Source organism: Symphalangus syndactylus, chromosome 5 (genome assembly GCF_028878055.3).
Source record: "Symphalangus syndactylus isolate Jambi chromosome 5, NHGRI_mSymSyn1-v2.1_pri, whole genome shotgun sequence".
Lineage (NCBI taxonomy): Eukaryota > Metazoa > Chordata > Mammalia > Primates > Hylobatidae > Symphalangus > Symphalangus syndactylus.
In genome coordinates, this window is record NC_072427.2 from 42,147,906 (window position 1) to 42,169,514 (window position 21,609).

Consider the following 21,609-nt stretch of genomic DNA (forward strand, 5'->3'; position numbering starts at 1 on the left):
GAAGTTGCACAAATTTCCCTAGATTCACTTATCAACTGTTAACAATTTGCCATATTTGGCTTTCTCTCACTGTACATATATACAAATTTTCTTTTTTGCTGAATCATTTGAGGAACAGATGTAGACATAGAGCCATTTTTCCTCAAATATGCATGCTCCAAGAATTAAGGATATTTGGCTAGGAGTGGTGGCTCATGCCTGTAAGCCCAGCACTTTGGGAGGCCAAGGCAGGTGGATTGCTTGAGGCCAGGAGTTTGAGACTAGCCTGGCCAATATGGCGAAACCCCATCTCTACTAAAAATGAAAACATTAGCCAGTCATGATGGAAGGTGCCTGTAATCCCAGTCACTAGGAAGGCTGAGGCATGAGAATCACTTGAACCTGGGAGATGGAGGTTGTAGTGAGCCAAGATCATGCCACTGTATTCCAGCTTGGGTGACAGAGTGAGACTCTGTCTCAAAAAAAAAAAAGAATTAAGGACATTCTCCCCATAACCACAATATACTTCTCCCACTTAGAAAATGTTATCACCGACATGATTATCTAATGAAATGTCCATATTCAGATTTTCATAATTGTCCAATAATGTCTCTTTCAACATTATTGAAATAATTTGTTTCAATCCAGGATCCAATCACTCATCACACATGACACTGAATTTGTTATGTCTCTTCAGCCATATTTTTCTTTCATGACACTGATATTTTTGAATGATACAGGTCAGTTGTTTTTTAGAATATCCCTCAATCTGGACCTGTCTGATTGTGTCCTCATGATTAGATTCAGAGTCTACATTTTTGGCAGGAGAACTACAGGGATGATGTGATATCTTGGTCCTGCACACCGGTAGACACATGGTGTCAGTTTGTCTTATTATAATTGATGCTAAGTTAGTTTGGTCATTTCCTTAAGGAAGTATATGTCAGATTCCTCCCAAAGTACTCACAAATGAGTAATTTGTGAGGTGATACCTAGAGACCAGATGAGTACCCTGTTCCCCAACAATCGTTCACTCAGTGTTGTTGTTGTTGTTGTTGTTTATTGAGACAGAGTCTTACTCTGTCACCCAGGCTGGAGTGCAGTGGCATGATCTTGGCTCACTGCAACCTCCACCTCTTGGGCTCAAGCAATTCTCCTGCCTCAGCCTCCCGAGTAGCTGGGATTACAGGCACCCGCCACCACACCCAGCTAAATTTTTGTATTTTTAGTAGAGACAGGGTTTCACCATGTTGACCCAGGCTGGTCTCGAACTCCTGACCTCAGGTTATCCACCTACCTCGGCTTCTCAAAGTGCTGGGATTACAGGCATGAGCCACCGTGCCTGGCCTCAGTGGTTTTATTATCCAGTGATGCTCCTTGCCTGAATCACTTATTACTGTGTGCTGCTTAAGTGGTTATTTTTAAAATTCCATTACTTCTTCTATGCTTATTGGTTGGCATGTTTCTTGAAAATACCATTTTCCTTTCTTTCCCTCTCCTTTAAAAAATTTAAGCATTTCTTATTTTAGTATTTATTTTTATTTCTTATAGAGACAGTGTCTTGCTTTGTCACCCAGGTTGGCGTGCAGTGGTGTGATCATAGCTCATTGCAACCTTGAAATTGTGGGCTCAAGTGATCCTCCTGACTCAGTCTCCCACGTAGCTGAGACTACAAGCATGCACTACCATTCCCAACTAAGTTTTTCTATTTTTTAGAGACAGAGTCTTGCTATGTTGCCGAGGCAAGTCTCAAATTGCTGGCCTCAAGCAATTCTCCTGCCTCGGCCTCCCCAGGTGCTGGCATTGCAGATGTAAGCCACTGCACTTCGCCAAACATTTTTATTTTTAAATAGATTGGAACATATAGATTCTTTTTTTTTTTTTTTTTTTTTTTTTTTTGAGAGCTGGAGTTTCACTCTTGTTGCCCAGGCTGGAGTGCAACGGTGCAATTTCGGCTCACTGCAACCTCCGCCTCCCAGGTTCAAGCAATTCTCCTGCCTCAGCCTCCCGAGTAGCTGGGATTACAGGCATCCACCACCATGCCTGGCTAATTTTTTGTATTTTTAGTAGAGACAGGGTTTCACCAGGTTGGCCAGGTTGGTCTTGAACTCCTGACTTCAGGTAATCCACCTGCCTTAGACTCCCAAAGTGCTGGGATTACAGGCATGAGCCACCGCACCCGGCTGGAACATATAGATTCTTTTAAAATTATCTGATGTGTTGTAATCTGGTCCTGTCATTATTTATTTCAATACTGAAATAATTCCTAATCTGGCCAGTGAGAGCCCCTTCAAGTTGGCTTCCTTGTCCTCTTGGCATGTTACTGTCATTTTTGAGCACTTTCTTACTTTGTGGCACAAGATGCTCTAGGTTACTTTGTACTCCTCCTGCTCCAGCCCTGGTATCAGCCATTTCCCGTAAGAAACTTCCATTATAATTTAGATTTATTTATTTATTTTTGAGAAGGAGTCTCACTCTGTCGCCCAGGCTGGAGTGCAGTGGTGTGATCTTGGCTCACTGTGACCTCCACCGCCTGGACTGAAGTGATCCTCCCACCTCAGCCTCCCGAGTAGCTGGAGCTACAGGCACACCACCACACCTGGCTACCATTAATAATTTAAAATAACCTAAGCTGGAGCAAATTCCCTTCCTTCTATTGCTTTTTCCCTTTCCACTTCCTAAATTTGCTATACATTTTTTTCATTGTCAAGATTAATAACATGACATTTTGATGTGTGCCTATAAACTAGTCAATCCTTTATGTTCATAGGTTGATTCTAAAAAATTAAAAACAAATAAATGACTCATTTTATGATTTTGTATATACAGTATAATATTCCCTCTAGAACCAAATACACATTGGGTCTCAAATTTTTGTAGATATGCATCTCCTTCAGGGCCTGTTGAAGATTCACATTTCTCAGCCCCAGAAGTTCTGAATCAATTTTAAGGGGCCCAGTGATTCTAGTACATTCCGAAGAGATGTTATTGGGTATATAAAGAAAGAAGGAAATGTAATTTCATGCTATTAAACTTTGGCAACTTGTCTAAGAGTCCTCCAAATGTCAGCCCCTGTTTTATTTCTAGCTGTATTTTCTTGAGTCTTATTTGGCCCAAACTATTTCTTATATCCCATATCACCCTCTTTCTTTGATTCTTCTTTTTTTCTGAATATACATTCCTTCTTTCTTGGATTCTTTAAACTCTTTTTTACGCTTTCTAGAGTAATTTTTTTATATCTGTTTTGTATGTTAAAATTTCTGAGCCATTTTATAAAACTTGCTTCATTTTGCTGTCATACTTAGAAGACAGTTTGGCTTGACTAAAGTCTGTTGTTCTGATATGTATTCTTGAGGCAAGATGCCTTTCCCTCTTTTTCATTTTTATTTTTATTTATTTTCACTAAAGATGAGGTCTCACTATGTTGCCAAGGCTGGTCTTGAACTCCTGGGATCAAGTGACTTTTCCCCTCTTAATTCTTGTTTTTTTCTACATTCTTGGAATTCTGAAATTTCAACATGATGTGCCTTGGTATAGACCTTTTTTTAACCCTTCTAAACCCTACTTGGCACTTGGTGGGGTCCTTTAATCTGAACATTTTTATCTTTTTTTTTTTTTTTTTTTTTTTTTAGCTAAAGGCAGTTTTCTCTTGGTATATTTTTTGCTATTTCTTTCAGTATTCTCTCTTCTGTCCTAGTATTCATTTTAAACAAATACTGGACTTCCTAGATATATTCTCCATGCTTTAAAAATTTTCTCAGCATTTTTCATCTTTTTGTTATGTTCTGGTAGACTTCTTTGCTTTATTTTTTGATTTTTAAAAATTAATTAATTATTTAATTATTTTGACCTCCCAGGCTCAAGCAATCCTCCTGCCTCAACTTCCTGAATAGCTGGGATTACAGGCATATGCCACCTTGCCCAACTAATTTGTTTTTTAAATCTTTTTTTTTTTTTGAGATGGAGTCTCTCTCTGTCGCCCAGGCTGGAGTGCAGTGGCGCAATCTCGGCTCACTGCAAGCTCCACCTCCCGGGTTCACGCCATTCTCCTGCCTCAGCCTCTCCAAGTAGCTGAGACTACAGGCGCCCGCCACCACGCCCGTCTAATTTTTTTTTTTTTTATATTTTTAGTAGAGATGGGGTTTCGCTGTGGTCTGGATCTCCTGACCTCGTGATCCGCCCGCCTTGGCCTCCCAAAGTGCTGGGATTACAAGCGTGAGCCACCACGCCCGGCCTTAAATCTTTATTAAAGACAGGGTCTCACTATGTTTCCTAGGCTGGTCTTGCACTCTTAGGCTCAAGCAATGCTCCCACCTTAGGTTCCCAAAGTGCTGGGATCACAGGCATGAGCCATTGCAACTGGCCTGAGACTTCTTTATTTTCCAGTTTACAAACTGCGTAAGTGGGTTGGGAGTGGATTGGGCATGTTAGACTAGCTTTCTTGTTGGGGACTGGGTGGGGAGTATACAGGTTGGGGACAAACTGCCAAAAAAGTAGAGCTTTACTCTGAGTAAAGTGTCCTGTGGTGTATCTGCCTTCTAGATGAAGCTGTCTTTGCTTTTTCCCCCTCTGTCCCTCATGGAGGACCGGAGTTACCTCTGTTTTGCTTTTCCCTGTGGCTCTTACGGCTGCCCTATTTGTTTCCGTAGTCAAGTTGTTCTCCCCTTCATGGAGTTATTCTCATTCAGCTTTTCCCCAGATCCAAACCTGTATCCTCTAGCCACTGTTAGGTGGAAACGAGGGAGAGTAGCCTACTGACCCTGCTGTGCCTAGTATGGCAATTCATGCGTTATTCTGATGGTCACCACCCAGTCCTGGTCTTCTGCTCTTCCTAATGTTTAATGCAGAGTTTGGAGCTTCAGCGTATGCTGTCATTGGGGCTCTAAGCCAGACTGCCTGGGTTTAAATCCTATCTCTGTTATATGTTAACTACCTGAGTCTCACTAGATTTCATCTATAAAGTGGGGATTATAATGCAGTGATTTGTGTACAGTAAATGCTCAATTATTATTAGTGACTATGAAGATTATTAACTCTGCTATCTTTTTTTTTTTTTTTTTTTGAGACGGAGTCTCGCTCTGTTGCCCAGGATGAAGTGCAGTGGCACAATTTTGGCTCACGACAACCTCCGCCTCCCAGGTTCAAGTGATTCTCCTGCCTCAGCCTCCAGAGTAGCTGGGATTACAGGCATGCACCACCATGCCTGGCTAATTTTTTTTGTATTTTTAGTAGAGACCGGGTTTTTCCATGTTGGCCAGGCTGGTTTCGACCTCCTGACCTCAGGTGATCTGCCTGCCTCTGCCTCCCAAAGGGCTGGGATTACAGGCGTGAGCCACTGTGCCCGGCTCAACTCTGATATCTTGAGTTGTGATTTTTATCTGCTTTTAAAAAAATCAATCTGATCCTACCCATTTTTTATCTTTTTATTTTATTTTTTATCCAAGTAATATATTGTTTTAAAGAACAAAAACTTTGTAAGTCTTATAACTAAGAACCATTATTCCCTGCCCATCTTGTTCCACATTTGAGCCCCAAGACCACCAGTTTCAACACTGAAAACTCTTTTTTTATTTCCAAGAAACATTATTATAAAACTGCTTCATGACTTTTCAATTTCATGTATCTATTGACTTCCTATTATGAAAGATGAGGACTTAATTTTTTTTTTTTTTTGAGACAGACTCTCACTCTGTCGCCCAAGCTGGAGAGCAGTGGCATGATCTCTGTTCACTGCAGACTCTGCCTCCTCCTCCTGGGTTCAAACGATTCTTCTGCCTCAGCCTTCTGAGTAGCTGGGACCACAGGCGCACCATGCCCGGCTAACTTTTGTATTTTTAGTAGAGTTGGGGTTTCACCATATTGGCCAGGCTGGTCTCGAACTCCTGACCTCGTGATCTGCCCACCTTGGCCTCCCAAAGTGCTGGGATTACAAGGCGTGAGCCAGCGCGCCCAGCCACTTAATTCTTATACTTTTCCCCAACCCCATCCTTCTCTCTATCGAGACAAGACAAAAATCTATTGTTCACATGATGATGACATGTAAATATTATTCACTGCTCAAAGCTGAGCCATAGTGTATTATGATGACATTTCCTTACTTATACGCCTTTTTGTTTTTTCCTGGAAATAATAATAACTTTATTTATTCATTTAGTTTTTCTATGTACTTACAATAAATTCATCCCCAAACTTTCCTCTCAAAGAGTGCCACTCAGTAGGTGAAAACAGATTGCCTGATGTATGAGGTTCACTTTTTTCTTGGAGACATTGCCCCTGGAGCCTGCTGTGCCCCTGGGCTGTCAGGTCTGACTGCTCTCTAGGCCTGCCGTACGCCAGGCTTCCCTTCCCCGGGAGCCTGGGAATTCTCTCCACCTTTCTCCTGTGTTGGAAGCTCTATGATGAGGTGGATTACTCTGGGTGTGAAAGAAGATGTATGGTTCCCGGCCCTTCAGCATTGAGCACATTCTTGTGTCTCCCAGTATCATTCAGGTTCTTGCCAACTCAGCACAAAAGGTGTGCGGGAGGGTGAGAGGGACACAGCATCAATGAAGCTGGAGCAGCAGGAACCAAAGGGGCTCCCGAGGCTGGAAAAATAATCTGTCCAGGAGACCTCGACTGCTGCTGACCCCACTGTGAGCATCTTGGCATTACTTATTTGGGATTCAAAGTGCTGGGCAGAAGCATCTGATTGGCCATGCCTAAGTCTCATGGACACGAGGAAGGAAGATTTCCTCCCTTCAACTTTTTTTTGAGAGACAGGGTGTTGCCGCTGTGTCACCCAGGCTGGAGTGCAGTGGAGCAATCTTAGCTCACTGCAGCCTCGACCTCCCGGGTTTAAGCGATCCCACTGCCTCAGCATGCCACCAGGCTTGGATAATTTTTGTATTTTCTTTTATAGAGACAGGGTTTCGCTCTGTTGCCCAGACTGGTCTTGACATCCTACGTGCAAGCAGTCTGCCTGTCTTGGCCTCCCAAAGTGCCATCATGCCTGGCCTCCCTTCAACTTTGGTGGTGAGGGGTGGTGCATTATATCCACTTACACAGCCACCGTAGTTGTTTCCTCCCAGATAGGAAGCGGGGATTGGAAATTGGGCAGCAAAACTAAATGTGAATATCCATCATGCTCTTTGATTGAATCTGTTTCCCCATCTATATAATTTAAAAAAATTCATATTGGTCTCAAAAATGCATTCAGCTTGAGGATTAAATGAGATAATTAGAAAACAGCACAGTGCCTTAGCTCATGATAAATTCTCTACAAATTTTGATTTGATCTGGGTGGAAGGATGAAAATATCTTATGTAGTTGGAGTGATGGAAACCAAGGCTAAGAGGCCAAAAAAATCTCATGAAAGAGAAGGGCTGAGGGAGCCTGGAGTCCTTTATCTTGGAGAACAGATCTGGAGGGGGCAGAGCAGGGCCTAGTCCTGTTTGGGGCAGAGGCCACTGCAGATGGTTGAACTTGGCCTCCTGTGTCTTTGTTTTCCTGGATGCAGCTGTTCATAACTGGGTCAGGATCTGGGCTCAGCTGAGATGGAGTCACCATGCAGGTCAGGGAGGGCAGAGCAGGGCCCCAAGTGGGAGGACCAGCCCACACAGAGGTCAGGGCTCAGGCGGGGGTGTGGAAGGAGCTGCTGTCCTACCCATCCTTCCTGCATGGATCCACCAAAGGCCCCTGATGACTCGACTACATCCCTAGCACAGAGTGGGGAGGGTGACAGGGGTCACTCAGGGACCCATTAGCAAACACAGAAAGGTGAAATCATATCTTCAGCTCAGCAGATATGGCTGTGAATTCTTAACTAATGAGGTCTAGGAAGAGGTCCTTTCCTCTGAGGAGACTCCCTGCCCCCTACCCACCTTCCAGGCACTCAGGGTCCACCCCTCCCATGTCTGGGCTCCTTCTGGGATCTGCCCAGCCCCTGATCTGGCCTCAGAACACAGGATTCCAGCATTTTGTTCCCAGGGTATTTCCTCTGCTTGGCTCTGAGTTGCTGCGGGGCAGGGCCAGTGACTCATTTCTTTCAGGGCCCAGCCCAGAGTCTGGCCCAATGGGCACCGAGAAAGGATTGAAGAATGAATGAAGTTGGAATGGAGCTGAACCTTGGATAGATAAAGGAGAAAAGAAGAAAGCATTTCAGAGACAGAGGCAGGAACAACATGGCTGGAAAGATAGGGCACACGTGACCGACTATCTTGAGGGACAGAAGGATCTGGTTTGGGAGGGAGGTTGACATTTGTGCCAGTTCTCTCTCTCTCTCTTTATCTCTGTCTCTCTCAAACCTTTCCTATGGTGCTGAGCCAGTGCCCTCTCAAACATCTGCCACAGTGTTTGTGAGTCTCGTCCTCACATCAGCCCTAAGAAAAGGATGTAATTATTCTCATTTTATTGATGAGATAACAGAGGCTCAGAAAGTGGATGAGCAGGAATACAAATAGGCCTGTCTGATTCCCGAGCCTAAAGAAGAAGGTGGTTGGAGTTTGTAGCCCTAAAGGTGGGTATAGTTTGAGGGCTCCTGGCCACACAGTATGTCACCAGCCTCTGTCCTGAATAGAAGGCAATGGCATATGCATGGGTCATAATCCCATAGCATAGGCCCTGTGCTGGCTCAGGTGGAAATAGGGGCGGTGAATGACAAGTGGTTTCATACCCGCAGCCCTTTACATGGCACAGCTGCTCACACCCCATGTGCCCTGCCTCCCTTGCCCCACTGCGGACTTTTCTGGTCCTCCCGGTGATCCCTACTCTTCTTTCAAGCTTGAATCAAGCTTTCCTTTTCTCTGGAGGCTCCTTCTGGAGTAGATCTGACCTTTCATGGCATTGGGTCTTTATTTGTCCCTACTCCAGCACATAACCCCAGGAAGTACTATTGAATGTTTGCAGAGTAAATGAGTGTGTACACATGTCCAGGAAATCCCCATCCCCCAGGTTCTCTAGAGAGGCAAGGCCTCTCATCCCCCAGCTCCTTCCTCTCTTCTCTCCTCCCCTTCCCTGCCCCATCCCTGTGGTGTCGAGTCCAGCAAGGCTAGAGGCTGAAGCAGCTGCCTCTGGCTGCAAGAACCAGTGGGCCCAGGGGGTGGGGAGGAAGCAGGAAAGGTTGCCAAGCCTGCTCCACACCTCCCATCTAGGAGGGCAGATGGCACAGGGCAGAGTGGGCATGGCTGGGAAGGGCTGAGAAGCCAGGCCACAGGTCAGTTTGGGAAGAAGCAGCTTCCTGCCGGCCTTCCACCCAGTAGGCAAGCCCTCTGGGGAGGAATCACCTGTGCACTCCCTTGGCCGAGAGCCTGAGAGTCAGGACTTGACCCATTGTCAAGAAGACTGCATTTCAGACTGCATTTGGCAATTCTCTGGGCCAGGCTAGGGGTGGGATGGGTGCAGAGATAAATAAGATCCATTTCCTCCCCAGGGGAGCTTACTGCCAGACATTTAGAGAATAATAGTAACAGTTAATAATCATTGAGCACTTTATCAAGTGCCAGACACTGATCAAATTGAAAAGTAACTGCATGCTAACAACAGCCCAAGAGATAAATGCTACTAGAAGCTCCATTTGACCTATGGGGATAATGAGGCACAGAGAGATCAAATAGCCTGCCCCAGACCACATGGCACGTAAGTTGCATGCTGGGATGCCTGAGTGTGGGCCTAGGCAGTCTGGCATCAGAGTCTCTGCATTTAGCTGTTACACTACACATGCTGTAAGCCAACCCTGGTGCCATCTGCCATGGCCAACACATGCAGCATCTTAATCCCCACCTTGCCCCCTTGTCAGGAGGTTTTTAGGCTCTGTAAACTTGCCAGGCACCGAAGTATGCTTTAGGATATCACCATGACTAGTGCCCTTTGCTGCCTGCCATGGTTACATCTTTATCTATGGGCTTGTATTCTCATCTCTGGGAAGCACAGCTCCTGTGACTCTACCATCTCACAGTCCCTTGGAATCTCTTGTACAAAGCAGGTACTCAGATGTGTTTGTCATTGAGGGGGTTGAGAATTTCCCCAGGTCTCTGTGACATGAACAGACTGGGTCTCAACCTGTGCACTGGGAATCACCTGGGGAGTTTAACAAAAACTGATACCCAGAACCCATCCTCAGAGGTTCTGATGTAATTGATGTAGGGTGCAGTCTGAGCATGGGGGATTTTAAGCACCCCATGTTATTCACAGTTATTCTGATATACTGCCTGGACTGAAAAGCTCCATATTAACACTGTTTTAGAAATCTTGGAAGTTTCAGTTGAGGGAAGGCAGCAGAGGGAACAGCTTCAGAGACCAGTAGGCAAGATTCACGTCACAACTCAGCCACTTACAAATTGGATGAGTTTGAGCAAATCAAATTTCCCAAGCCTCAGTTACATCATCTGTAAAAGAGGATAATGACATCCCCCTAGAAGTGAAGCACTTGAAGTAAGATTATTGAGCATCTACTAAGTGCCAGGTGCTTGGGTGCTCTTAGGGGACAATAGAAAACAAGACAGCTGTGGCCCCTTATCTTGTGATATTTACCTTCCTTAATTCAGTTTAAGAAACCTTTACTGGGTTTGGGATATCAAGCACTGTATGGGTTCAAAGATGGACAAGAAATTGTACTTGCCCTTGAGAAAAAGAGAAGTAGACACTAATTAAAATAGAGGAAGGAAGATGATAAGAGAGGTACCAACCAAGAGTGGTGGGGTTCAAAGGAGAGAGGTATTTAGAGGGCGGACCAGGGAAGTTTCTGTGGAAGTCATGATACTTTAGAAGGCTCTTAGAGGATAGATAATATTTCGTAGAATGGGATGAGGGGAGTGGTAGTGGAAACGAACAAAAGCATGGAGGCAGCAACAGCCAATAATCCAACCTGGCAAAAGAGCTGGATGTGCATGCAGAGGAGGGAAGGGAATGTGCATACACAGCAGGAAAATAAGGGTTGGAGCCTTAAATGCTAGGGTGAGGCATTTACACTCGATTTGGTCAGCCGTGGGAACCATGCAGGGACTGGAGCTAAGTTGGATAATTCTTAGCTCTTAATACCTGGTCTGCCTCTGGCTTCATTCTGTAGTTTGTGTCTTCACTGCCACTGTCCTTGGGGCCTCCCCTTTTCTGCTGATGGCCACCTTGGTCCTGTGTTCAGTGCCCTGTCGCTGCCCTCAGGTGAGGGTCTGATGAACTCACCCAACCTTAAGCATAAGTTGCATCTCCAGATGGTACCTTCCTAGATAGTTGCATTTTGGCAGGTACAGTGGAAGGGGCACCAGACTGAGAATCTGGAGGAGGCCTGGTTCTAATCCTATATCTGTCTCTCACCAGCTGTGTGACGTTGGGCAAGTCACTTCCCTTCTCCGAGCCTCAGTTTCCTCATCTGAAAAGTGGCCAGGCTGGATGGGTCAATTGACAATGACCCTTCCAGCTGCAATGGACTCTGACTAACTTGTCAATTGGTAAACCCAAGAATGTCTCTTTTGACTCATGCAAGGGGCTGCTGCTGCTGAAAATGAGGTATTAAGCATGAGGCTCAAGGGAAAGAGATGGAGAGTCCACATGTAGGTGATTAGCAGGGTCAGCTGAGGCCAGCCTTGGATTCATCACAGCCCAGGCACTGGGTATGGGAATGGAGAAGCCTCCAGATGATTTCAGCCCCCAGCTATTCAGGTGTTCCCAGTTGAAATCCCAGACACTGCAGAGCAGAAATAAGCCATACACACTGTGCTGTCTGAACTTCTGTCCCTCAGAATGCATGAACATAATGAAACTGTCGTCCTGTGCCACCAAGGCTGGTAATGGTTTGTCACCAGTGATAGGTAAATGGAAATGGAGGAAGAGGTGTTTAGGGATAGTTTGGTGGGGGACTCCTCATGTTGGTGAAACTTCACCAGTTGGTGTCCTTCCCTTAGGTCCATCGACATCAGAAGTCACCTCTGGTCTTGGATATTACTCTATATATCATGGTGCTCTTAGGAAACGAGGCTCGCTGGCTGCGCTGTTCTGGATTATTGTGAAGTTTATAAACAAGGAACTCTGCTGAGGATGTCCTGGACGCGGAGGCACTGCTCAGCTGGGGGGCGGGGTCCATCTATATTTGTCCCAATGTCCAAAAGGCTGAAGGGTGTGTGTGTGCTCGCACTGGTAGAGGTCCTCTAGGTGCCTCTTACACACTCCATCTCATCTCAGCCCCACCATAGCTTCATTAGGAGCTACCGGAAGGAGCGTTTCTCCCACTTTACTGTTGAAGAAAGAGCCATGCCCAAGAACACACGTGCGGAGTGGCAGGGCAGGGCTTTGAACCTAGTGGTAGGACTCTGAATCTAAGGCCCTTTTGAGGAGCCCCATGGGTAACTTAACTTCCAGGGGTTGGAGGGGTCCTCATTTGCTTCCTCTAAACAGCCTCTTGTTTTGAAATAAGACAAATGAACTTGGCTTAAGTTCTGTTTTCCCTTCCTTCCTCCCTTCACCCCCTCACTCTCATTCCTTTTTTCCTCTGGGATTTTTTGGCAGAGGGCAGAGAGAGGAACCCACTCCCAAGTCCTCTATTAGAGAAGGCGTGATGGCGAGATGGGGCTTCACTCACCAACCGTGCCAGGACAAAGGGCAAACGAGGGCGGGCCGCTCCCAGGCTGGGTCGGGGGAAGTGAGGAGCAGAGCGGCCGTTCTCATCGTAGCCCCCATCTTGCTGTGCGCTGTGGGCGTGAGGTTTCCAGGAGAGTCTGCGGTGCAGGGAGCGCTCTGGCTGGGAGGGAGGAGACGGCCTATTCCTCAGTGGGGCTTCCTCGCTCATGGTGTGTATGGTGGGGAGAGGAGCACGCAAGTGCCATTTTCTGAGGATTGTGCCAGATCATATCATACGTATAAGCTCATTCAAAGCGATTTCCAGATAAGGCCGGGGGAGGGTAGCCTACTTGCCCAAGGCCACGCAGCATGAGCGCGGTAGAGCCGGTAGGGACGCGCAGAGGGTCTTGCTACCGACTCTCCCCGCTCTCCCGGGAGTCTGGGAGCCCTGAGGTGTCCCCTACCTGGCCGGGAAGCTGGGCTCTCGCCCCGGGACTGTCCGGAGGGGGCTCCAGCAGGGGGCGCCCCGAGCCCCGTCCCGGGCAGCCGGGCGCGCCTCCAGCCGGCGCCTGGGACGGGGCTGGCCGCTCCGCCCCCTCGGCTCCTCGGCTGCTCGGCGGGCGGGCGCCGGGCACTCCGGGAGGAGAGGACTGCAGGGCCGAGCCCAGCGCACCCCGCCGCGTCCCCCGTCCCCGCCCTGCCCGCCGCGCCTGCCGCGGCAGCGCAGCCTCCCGCCGTGAGTAGCACCCTTCTGCGGGCTCGACGGGCGGGACGGGGCGCGCGGCCTGACGGCAGCAGCGCCCGGGTCTGGGGCTGGCGGGGCGAAGAGATCCGGGGCACTCGCTCGCAGATCCCGGGCCCGCCGCCCCAGTGCCTGACGCCGTGGCCCGGGGCATTGTGGCCGGCACCCGAGCGCGGGAGCTGCCCGCTGCTGCTCTGGGGCGCCCTCCGGAGCCTGGCACTTTGACCTGGGAGACAGGGTGGAGGCGGCGGGCAGAGCCAAGCACCCAGCAGGGAGATGGGAGACAGACGTCCATCGAGTTAGGCCCCCTGGAACGGGCAGAGCACGCCCGGCTCCCGGCCAAGTCTTCTCAGCTTGGGCCGACTCTCTCACCTCTTGCTCCCGCCTGGCACAAGGAGGTGATGCGAGGAGGGTGCTCAGATGTCTGAGCTTCCTCTGGGGCTGAATGAAGCTGGGGTCCCCGCCATCAGGCGCCCCGGGCCTGGGGTAGAGCTAGGGTGGGCGCGGGGGCGGCCAGCAGGTGTGCTGCAGGTTGGGGTGGAAGGACTTGGAAGGGCGTTGCCAACAGTTGACTAGGACTCTGGGCTAGGCATTTTGGAGGTCCCAAGGCCTGCGTAGGTCTGGCTAACCCTCACCGTAACTCTGCACGGTGGAAATTGGTATTCTTACTTTACAAAAGAGAAAACAAGGCCCAGAGAGGTGAGCCTCGTTGAGGCCGTGCAGGTAATGATAAGGTAGGGGTGCACACTGGAGGAGAGGGCACCATAGCTGGCTGCCTCGGGGGCAAGTGGGCAGGTGCAGGGACAGCGCCTGATATCTTGTATCCTGGAATCCAGTGGAGGGCAGCCGCTCTGGTTTCTGACATTGCGATTCCCAACTGCCTCTATGGAAGACATTCCTGGGAGAGTTCTGTTGACCTAAGAGGACCTGGTGTCTTGGCCTCTTCACAGCTAACTTCACAGCCCTGTCCTTCCCCAAACCACTCATTTCCCAAGATGTTTTTTGAGCACCCTCAAGTGGCACCACTGATGATTCAGCACCTTCAGAGGAGACTTGGGCAGAGGGGTCAGGGGTGTGTGGATGTGGCTGGAGGTCTGCTCCTCTGGGGTAAGTTCCTGGCTGGCAGGAATGAGACCCGCACTGACCCTGCCCACCTCCCTGAGGCCTCCCGATTTGTTAGCTGTGGGGTGAACAAGCAGGCTTCCCAAGGGAGCTGGATCTTTGCCAGAGAGACCAAGTTTTTCTTGTGTCACCTCAGGCAGGTGGCTGACCTTCTGTGGGCCCCAGCTTCCTCATTGGAGACCGTGATGGGTCAAAGCCTGGAATGTAGAGAGGAGCTCTGTAATGCCGGAGCCCCATCCCTTCTGTTGGCAGCCTCTCCAGAGCCTGAGTGTGATGATTCCTAATGGGGGGGTGTGTAATGAGACAGTCGTGTGTGTTTGGCCCAACCATTGCCTGCCCTCTTGCTGTGCTCCCGTTTCACTCACTTGCACTTGGTGAGGTGGGATGAGGAACTGAGAGAGTTCACTTTGCAGAGTGAGCTGGGCCAGTGGCGGAGAGGGCTTCTTGAGTGTTGAGAGTTTCCTATGAGGTGATCTTCCAGCCCTAGACACCTCCTCCTAGCTTGTCCCTCAGGAGGCCACTGACTTTGCCAACCCTGGTGACATCTTGGAGGAGCTGGGGTGTCTATCAACAGAAGAAGCCCTGGGAAGAGGAGCGGGATGGGTCACCTGTGTGATGTTCAGCAAGTCCCTTCCCCTGTCTGGATCTCAGCTTCCTCTTGTAAAAACAAGTGGGTTAGACCAGACAGCAGTGGTTTTCAAACTTCTGTTTCACAGTGAATTCTTACCCAGAACCCCAACATATAGTATGGATAACATGGAACTGCTCTGGCTTCCCCTTCTCACCCTGGTGATCCTGAAGCCGGTCTAAAAATCCCTAAATAGATGATCTGTGGGGTTCTAGGAAATCTGTGGTAGCCCCCTGAAGTGTTGCCTGGTATTAGAGTTGTAGGCAGGAATTTGAATTCCAAGGACTCCATCAGGAGAAACGTGGGCATTAAGGTGGGTATCATCCTGGGAGCGTCTGGAGCTGATGGCCTGTGCCTCTGGCCAAAAGTTGTAACTGTGTTCCTCCCCTCTGCCATGTGATTTCAGCTTTTTGAGGCTGGAAAGGTCCTTGTGCCTCTGGCTCCTTATCTGGGTCCTAGCTGGTGACTATAGTTCCACTTCAGTTTCACCCCTTTAGTTTGTTTTTAAACTGGTAAAATGCAAATTCACCCTAGGAGAGGTATTAGGAAAGTGCTTGAAGTGGCTATCAGTTGTTTTACCTGATGAGCATCTGAGCAGCGGCCTTGAGAAGGGAGGCTGGGGAACTAAGTTAAAATCAGCCAACACTTATATAGTGCCTACTGTGTACTAGCCTACTACAAGGGGACGGAGGTGAGAATGTCACAATTCTTGCCCTTATGGGTGCTAGTTCCAAGACACAAAGAGGAGGGAAGGAATTCATGTTATCCAGGGACCATTTAAAACATTACACATGGGTTATCTCATTTGTCTCACATTAGTCTCATTTTAAAAAATTATATAAAATTTTGATCACATACAAAATCATCCCATATATCCATCTAACTACCACCCAGATCAGGAAACAACATTGCTGGCACTCTGAAGCCTCCGAAGCTTCCCTGCCAACTATCCCGAGTGAGGGGATAACCACTCTTCTGATGTCTAGCACCATGCATTAATTTTACCTAAATGGGATCAGACAGTATGCAGTCTTTTGTGTCTGGCTACTTCCATTCAACATTATGTTTCTGAGAATCGTCCATGTTGTTGCAGGTAGCAGTAGTTTGTTAATTCTTATTGCTGTATAATGATTCCATTGTATGGGTATATAGTACCTCAATTTGTTTATCCAGTCTTCTATTGATAACCATTTGGTTGTTTCCAATTTTTAGTTATTACTAATAGTATTGCAGTGACCATTCTAACATGGATCATTTGGGAAAACATCTGCATGCATTTCTCTTAGGTACGTCCAAAGAAATTGCCGAACAGTTTTCCAGAGTGGTGGTCCCAGTGTATACCCCTCCCAGCAGTGTTTGAGAGCTCTAGTTGCCGCACATACTCACCAACACTAGACGTTGTCTCACGTTCATTTTCCATGGAAGGAATGTGAAACTCAAAAGTTATCCTGTGCTCAGCTAAGCACCATGTGCCACTAAGTGACGGAGCTGGGATTTGAACCCAGGTCTGTGTGATGACTATGGAATCTATTCTCTCCCTCTGGGTTAGACATAAACATAAACCAGAATATGATCAACTTGAACCCTAAAAATGTATGAAGAGCACTCTGGGGGAACTTGAAGAGGTGGAGAATTGTCATCTGTTTTTGGGAGGGCAAGGATCATGGAGCCGCACAGAGATGGTAGCATTTGGCCGGGTCTTGTGGGAAGTGGGTAGTTATGCCCACTCTCCAGGGCTTTCCAGCTGGGCCCGCCCTGGCAAGGGCCCCACTTCAGCCGAGATATAGCAGGGATGAAAGTTTTAGGGGAATGGGAAAGGTCAACTTTGGCTGGAATATAGGATATGTAAGGGAGGGGGCAAAGGCTGGAAAGATGAGCTAAAGCCTAACTGGTGGGCCTAGTTTATCCCTAAGGGGCTCACCTTCCCCGCTAACCCTGGCCACCCAGGATATAGAGCCCAAGGCAGAGGCTTACCATTTTGCTGGGAACTGGGGCTTCTTTGAATCCTGCTCTCAGCAAATGGAGCTGGCCTGTCACCAAATGGGAGATCTTAGCTGTTCCTGGGACCACTCTCAGGGTTTCTGCCAACAGAATTTTTTTGGAGTTTCGTGTTTGCTTCTAGCTGTGTGAAATTGGTAACCCCACCCCACAGGACGTGACCCAAATTGTTTATTTGGGAGGAATTTTTTTTTTTTTTCAGTGAAGAGAAGATGGTAGATAGCACTCCCTTTACTCCCTGGGCCAGTCTCGGGAGATCTGCCAGGATGTTGGGGATGAGGGGCGTCGAGCTTCTGATTATGGTCAAGCTAAACTTGCTAGAGGGCTCCCTGGCATGGGTTAAATCACAGTAATAATCATCTTTCTTATTTGTACAGTAGTTTATATCCTTATCCCCACATGGATGTGTGAAGTATGTGATATAGATAGTATGACTCTGTTTACAGGTGAGGGGATGAGTCCCAGAGAGGGTACCCACCTGCTGTGGGTCACAGGGCTAATATACACTCACGCTAGTCTGGAACTGGGGCTCCTGGAGCCTACTCTTTTCACTATTTCATGCTTGCTCCAGCCCTTGCCAAGCATGGAGGATGCATGAGGGAGCCTGGACACCCACAGGCAGGTGACCACGAGAGTAAGCCCTGGGAACCAGGCCAGCTCTGCCTGAGGGTCTTCAGGCTCTGTGTGCCTCGGTGGAAGGGAGAGAGGCAGGCAGCATCTTGGTAATGAAGCTCTGGTTTGCAGGGGGCTAAAGTGGTAGAAAGAGGGTGAAATGTATACACCCGCTGAGAGTGAGGACAGCTCCAGCCACTTGGCGTTGATGAGATGTGCCCTTATGTAATGGTGCCTCCACCCAGCCTGGTGAAAATAGTCTTTTGAGGTTCGTGGAGCCCATGTGTGGTTGGGATCTGATTGGCAGTCAGCAGAAAAGCTGCCAGTGCTAACCAAAATGAGCTCCGACAGGCCTTTGCCAAAGACCCTTGGAAGACACATCCACAGGCAGCTGGTTTTATTCTTGTGATTTGCAGACTGCGCCCTGGGCCCTGCTCTTGGGGTGTTTTGTCCAGAGTGGCACGTGGCTGTCCCAGGAATAGGTAAGCATCTTGGGGCAGAGGGATCCCAGGAGAGGATGCAGACAGTCTTTTCTGGTGGAGTGGTAAGTGCTCCCCATAGCTCAGAGTTGGCCTATGGCTTTCAGTGAGATGCCTGGGGCAGGCAGAGTTGGCTTAATTTTACAGATGAGGACACTGAGGCCCTTCTGACAAGAAAGGAGATCACAGGGCTAGTTTTAGGCAAAGCTGGAACTAGCACCTCAGGCTCCTGACTCCTGGTGCCTGTTGGAATTTGCCTCACTCCTCTCGCCCATCTTTCCTTTGGGGGTGATGAGTGAGAGAGTTTACAGATTAGTTCAGACAGGCAGTTGGGTGGTACAACACCTGAGGGAGCTGAGGTCATGATAAGCCCTTACCTTTTAACAGCATTTTCTAGTTTACAAAATAATTTCATGACTTGAAGTTGATTTTACAGTATTAGCCCCATTTTACAGATGAAGAAGCTAAGTCTCTGGCAGCTTAGGTGGCTTACCCAAGCAAGACTGGGGCTTGTACTTAGGACTTCTGACTTTAAAGCTAGTGGTTTTTTTTTTTTTTTTTTTTTTTTCTGTCACCCAGGCTGGAGTGCAGTGGAGCAATCTCGGCTCACTGCAGCCTCTGCCTCCCGGGTTCAAGTGATTCTCATGCCTCAGCCTCCTCCGGAGTAGCTGGGATTACAGGTGCATGCCACCATACCTGGCTAATTTTTGTATTTTTGGTAGAGATGGAGTTTCACAATGTTGGCCAGGCTGATCTCGAACTCTTGACCTCAAGTGAGCCACCCACCTTGGCCTCCCAAAGTGCTGGGATTACAGGTGTGAGCACTGTGCCTGGCCATTTTTTTTAAAACTGTACAACAGCTGCCTCTTTTTGCAGTAGTTTCGAATTTAATGAAAACAAACAGCTGAAGTTCACCATGGATGTTTCTCTGAACTTCTTCAGACAGATCTGAAGACCTGAGGAGCTCTCCTTTCCTGTCTCCTTAACAAATTTGAATTCATATAAATCAAATAAGAACCATACATCATCAGCTGCAGGTGAGAAAAGGTTTGAGCAGGGCAGTTCTTGAGGAACCAAGGCTGTGGATTATTACTAAATTATTAGCTCCCTTGCGGCCAATTACGTTTAGGCCTTAGACTCTTAGGCTTGTGCTAATTTGGATGGCTGTCCTAACCACAGGTTTCTTCCTATTTCAGGGTTGTATGTTCCAGGCCTCAATGAGGAGTCCAAACATGGAGCCATTCAAGCAGCAGAAGGTGGAGGACTTTTATGACATCGGAGAGGAGCTGGGGAGGTAGGAGACTGTGTGAGAGGTGGGGGGATGCCGAGGGAGCCAAAGTCATGCTTCTTCTGGCACAATTGTCAGTTGGTGTTGGAAGGCAGGGCCACAGGACCAGTGGGAAGCTTTAAAAATGAGCCTGAGGATTATTCACCTGCCTGGGTGACTTTGCACATAGTCATTGCTCTGGAAATAATGACTTGTCAGTAAAAGGCACGAGAATTGTTGAGTTCTGTGTTTTCAGCATAATCTAGCTGGCAGGGACAACCTTCATGATTCTTGTTTGATCTGTTACTTTTTTCATAAAGCTCCCCCAGGCTCTGGATGGAGACCTGACTTGTTGGCTCTCTTCCGAGTCTCACTTGGGATTCTCCATGGTTCCCAGGGTTTTGTTTTAAGCTCAGAGCCTGAATGGGAGGTGAGGTAATCCTCCTGAGAATGGATTTATGTTGAGTAACCAGCCACACGAGCCCCATCATGAAGTTTTCCTGGGATCTTTGTTACTGGTGCATTTTCAGGTTTGCTGAGCCCAGAACACAGCCAGGGTGAAAATCAGATCTGAAAGTACCATCGTTACGATTTGGATAGAAATTAAGATTTTCTGAAGCTCTTTTCTTTCCTTCCATTTCTACCAGCTGCTAATATTTAGGTGGTAGTGTAGTGATTACAAAACACTAGTCCTGAAGTTTGAGTCTCACAACAATGCATGAAATAGGCATTATTTTTACTCTCCTTTTCCAAAATGAGGAAACTGTGGTCCAGTGTTTGGGCAAGTTGCCCAAAGTTGCTGAGCCAGTGAGTGACATAGCCAAGGTTTTGACCAGTCCATTTTGCACCTGCACACCTGTTATGCCCTCTCCCATGAGCTTGGCACTTCTACACTCACATATGCTCATCAGAGCACCTAGCCTCACCCCTTCACACACAGCGCAGCATGAAAACATGGGAATTTAGAGTGTGTAGACCCAGAAAAATCTGAGACAGGTCTTAGTTAATTTAGAAAATTTATTTTGTCAAGGTTGAGGACACACGCCCATGACAGCCTCAGGAGGTCCTGACAACCTGTGCCCAATGTTGTCACAGCACAGTTTGGTTTTATACATTCTAGGGAGACACGAGACATCAATCAAATATGCAAGATGAACATTGGTTTGGTCTGGAAAGGCGGGACAACAACTCTAAGCAAAGATAGGAAGGCTCTAATGGGGAGGGGACTTCCAGGTCATAGGTAGATAAGAGACAAATGGTTGCATTCTTTTGAGTTTCTAATTAGCCTTTCTAAAGGAGGCAATCAGGTATGCATTTATCTCAGTGAGCAGAGGGGTGACTTTGAATAGAATGGGAGGCAGGTTTGCCCTAAGCAGTTCCCAGCTTGACTTTTCCCTTTAGCTTACGGATGTGGGGGCCCCAAGATTTATTTTCCTTTCACAAGTGTCTACTGTATCCAACAGGCAAAACAGGAGTTCTTTTCCCTTTATAGAACTCTTATGTCAGGACTAATTGTCTTTTTTTTTTTTTTTTTTTTTTTTTTTTTTTTTTTTAACTTTCAAAGATAACAGAGCTTCAAAGCCAGGAGAGCTTCACTCCAAAGAGAATGAAAGGCAGCAGGTGCTTCAAGATCAGGGAGTTAGTCCTGGCTGGCTGGATGGTGGGTGGGGGAGCAAATAATTGCAGAGACCCCAGAGGGGGATGACTTTTCCCAGTCTTGGGCCTGGTGAAGGGGTAGGAAGAGGACATAGGACCAGAGGCTGGGGTTGGTCAGCTGGAGCCTGCCTCTGGATGGGAAGCCAGGTTCTCTTTGCCTCAGGTTCTTCTCCTGCCCTTGGTGGCACCAGCAGAAAGGTGGCATTCTCAGCAACAAACCACGGCCAGCCCTGCCAATGGTGCTTGATTCAGTGCCCTCACTTGGCCATGTCCTGCATGTAGGGGTCTGTGCTGAGTACTGTGGGTACAAAGACGAGCAAGATGAGACAGTCTCTGCCCTCCTGGAGCTCCACCCTGGCAGCTACACACATGCTAACAAGGGCATTCATGGATTGGACTAGAGTCTGGATGGGCAGAGAAACTGAGAAGTTGTGGGGAGTGGGACTCTGAAGAAGGAAGTAGAAGCAGTTTCCTGGGGATTGCATTTATGATTCCTTCTTAGTCTTGTCTCTCCCCGACTCCATATATCAAGGACATGTGCTATTAGACCCAGAAGAGACCTCATGTTTCCTGGTCCTCCACCTGCAACAGGGTGTGGAGA

General features: G+C 47.9%; 1 protein-coding gene across 6 annotated transcripts in view; it reads left to right on the forward strand.

The window, feature by feature from the left end:
* Positions 1 to 12,661: 12,661 nt before the first annotated feature.
* The window catches only part of DAPK2 (death associated protein kinase 2), a 140,588-nt gene continuing 131,640 nt past the window's right edge, over positions 12,662 to 21,609 (forward strand). For 2 of the 6 annotated variants that reach the window (XM_063638939.1, XM_063638941.1), the window contains exons 1-2: positions 12,662 to 12,734; positions 19,282 to 19,379. In XM_063638939.1, coding sequence (XP_063495009.1) covers positions 12,732 to 12,734; positions 19,282 to 19,379 — 101 coding nt within the window. In that variant the 5' untranslated portion in view covers positions 12,662 to 12,731. Of the gene's footprint in view, positions 12,735 to 13,077; positions 13,241 to 19,281; positions 19,380 to 21,609 lie in introns of those variants that run through there. The other 4 variants (XM_063638938.1, XM_055278202.2, XM_055278199.2 and 1 more) reach the window with 3 other exon arrangements.